The sequence below is a fragment of the Solanum tuberosum genome, unplaced genomic scaffold (genome assembly GCF_000226075.1).
Source record: "Solanum tuberosum cultivar DM 1-3 516 R44 unplaced genomic scaffold, SolTub_3.0 scf00678, whole genome shotgun sequence".
Lineage (NCBI taxonomy): Eukaryota > Viridiplantae > Streptophyta > Magnoliopsida > Solanales > Solanaceae > Solanum > Solanum tuberosum.
Genome location: NW_006239614.1, coordinates 83867 through 86979, shown reverse-complemented (window position 1 = coordinate 86979; position 3113 = coordinate 83867). Strand labels below are relative to the sequence as shown.

General features: G+C 37.8%; 1 protein-coding gene across 1 annotated transcript in view; it reads right to left on the bottom strand.

The window, feature by feature from the left end:
- Positions 1-3113, bottom strand: part of LOC107058909 (flavonol synthase/flavanone 3-hydroxylase-like) — a 6279-nt gene extending 3166 nt beyond the window's left edge. The window contains exon 1 of the mRNA XM_015305149.1: positions 2659-3113. Coding sequence (XP_015160635.1) covers positions 2659-3113 — 455 coding nt within the window. The remainder of the gene's footprint in view (positions 1-2658) is intronic.

Here is a 3113-nt window from a genome sequence, read left to right as displayed (position 1 = left end):
TTTTGGAGACATTCAAGCACATAAGGGGACTTTCACATAATAGTCGTTAGACTTAGGGAACTCACTTTAGTATCTTCAAAGCCTACTCGTGCCATGTGTAGGTAGCATCCCATACTACTACCTACACTTTATAGAACATATCCAATAGCTAGAGTGCACATACCATATGATGGGAATATAGGCATCAACCGACATAGACCATACTAGCAATGCATGGAATCCGATGTCATAAGACCCCACACCGTAGAAGGGCCACATCCACTCGGTGCTAACCTTATTTCCCATACAATATTCAATCAAGTGTGTACTTAGAGAGGGTTCCTTTTCAAATTCAACCAACTCATAGTACCTCTTCGCAAGAAAGGCCCCATTTCTTAGTCATAGCCAATCAAGGTTCATAAGGATAGCTCATTTAAATTTCTTAGATAAGGATTCTCATGCCGTTCCAGCTCCATCCATGTCTAAGTCTATCATTTCACTCAAGAAGGGAACATCGCCCTAAGGCCCATCCTTCAAGGTTATTCATTTATTTAGGAAAGCTAGACTGATGAAAGGGCACCATTTCTTAGTTCTTCCGATACAAGTCTTGGCCTAGAATTCCTCTTTTAGCATTTATAGAAAGGGCACCATTTCTTAGTTCTAGCCCACTTCACACATTCATGCGTTCAAGACTTTAAGTAACAAGAAGAGACACTTTAGGCTACTAATCAAGTCACATCATTATCATCTGAGGACACTTCACAATCCAACATCATCACATATATACATCATGAGAAATCATACTTTAGATCACAATGCTATCCACTTTACATAGGATCATCACAAGATCACATAAACTCATTCACATCATATCCTCACATATAGCTTCACATAAAGGTTTACATATAGGACTTTACATATAGACTCATTTATATATAATAACACAACAATACAACAATACTCTTATAATGCCCTTCATTGCCACAATCATAATTCAAAAGCAACAAGCAACACTTCCACCAAAGGTGAATCCAACCTAAGAAGCAATTATAACAATATTAATAGATCAAGCCATCTTACCACCTTTCAAAGGCTATAAGCCACAATACTCAATTCCATGCCAATTATACAATATTCAACAAGTTAGGTCAACTTATCCTCTTTCCATAGCTATCTTCATCATCCTCATATTTCAACAATTAACAATACAATAACAATGATAATAACAACATTCAACAATACAAGCTAAGCTAACCAATAACCAATAACCAATATAAATGCTAAATCGCAATTTATAACCATTCAAGGCTACTACCTCGCATTATACAATTCAATAACAATTTCCAGCAATTCAACATTGCTCAGATCATATAAGAACAACCCACATCAAACCACTCAATAATCCTTCATCAATTACTCAAAATCAATAGACCCACTTTAGGCCAAATTTAAAGAATTTGAGAAGACATGGGTTCATGAAGATTTCTTTATTAAAACCATCAATAATCATTGATAACAACATAAAACATCATTTAAAATCATTTAATGCAAGAACCCATGCTTAGAATTTGAAATTGAGTTTTACGTATTTGAAAAACCTTGAAAACCTTTTGATTGGGCTCCTTGAAAGAAAGAATAATCAAGGATAAATGATTCTCATACCTTAATCATCAATAACCAAACGAAATTGAAGAAGAAATCAGTAGCCACCATCAACCCTAGCTCCATCTTTCATCTTGAGCTTCCATGGGGTTTTGAGAGAGTTTTGAGAGAGGGAGGGTTTTGAATTTAGGAGAATGACTTTAAAATAGACTTTAAATGTTTAAATATACTTAAAATACCTAAAAATACATAATATTCTTCAATACACTTATTAGAACTAGGGGTGAATTTACCAACTCACCCCTAAGTTGGTAGAAAATTCTGCAGATTACAGTCACGTTTGACGCCCACAAACGACAGACCATCAACTGAGTGACGCCCCGTCAATGGGGTCCGTCATTTGTGACTGCAGCTCACCAACATGCAGAGCTTCAAGGCCTGGTTGACGCCCATGGTTGACGGGCTGTCAGGTAGTTGACTGGTCGTCAACTTGGGTCATCGTTTGCCATTGCCTAGGCAGCTTCAAGGCTAAGGATGGGGTCTTCCTCAAGAGTCCCTCGTGGGTCCTTGGAGGTAGTTGTACCCGCACGTTTAAACCCCGAAACCCATGTTCAAACCCCTAGGGTCATCCCCACATGCTTCACACCTCAAACGACACATCAAATTCACCCACAACACACAAAACACACTAACTTAGACCATAAACACCACATAACCAACCATCAAAACACATGAGAGGATCTAGTTCACCTAGTTCATTTTTAGGATCCTTACATCAAGCGATGAGGTTGCAATTTTACAGTTAAAATAGTCAAACTTCTTCAAGAGGTCAATGGTGAATTTCCTTTGTGAAATAAGAACTCCATCAGGCATGTACAATATTTCTAACCCCAAGAAGTGATGCAATCTACCTAGATCTTTTATCTTGAACTGATCGTGTAAAAAGTATTTCAAAGAGTTGATTTCCTCCAAGTCAGTTCCAGTTAAGATCACATCATCTACATATATGGCAACAAACACTAAAGAATATCCCTTTCTCTTAAGAACAGTGAGTAGTCACTATCTAAATGTATGTACCCTCTTGAACAAAGACTGTTGTCCAATTTGTCATACCATTGTCTACTGGCCTGCTTCAAGCCATACAATGATTTCATCAATCTGCACACCATATTTTGACTATTCACTGTAAGACCTTGTGGCAATGTCATATACATTTCCTCATTCAAATCACCATGAAGGAAAGCATTATTGACATCCAATTGATAAAGACTCCACCTCCTCTTAACAGCCAAGGTTATGAGAGTCCTAACAGTGGTCATCTTGACCACATGAGAAAAGGTCTCATGATAGTCTATTCCAGCTTGTTGAGTGTACCCCTTAACCACTAGCCTTGCCTTGAACCTCTCCACACTACCATCTGCCTTGTGTTTGATTTTGTAGACCCATTTACAACCAATAACATTATTTCCTTTGGGTAAGGGGACCAGTTCCCAAGTGTTATTTGCATACAATGCTTCAAATTCTTGTGTCAT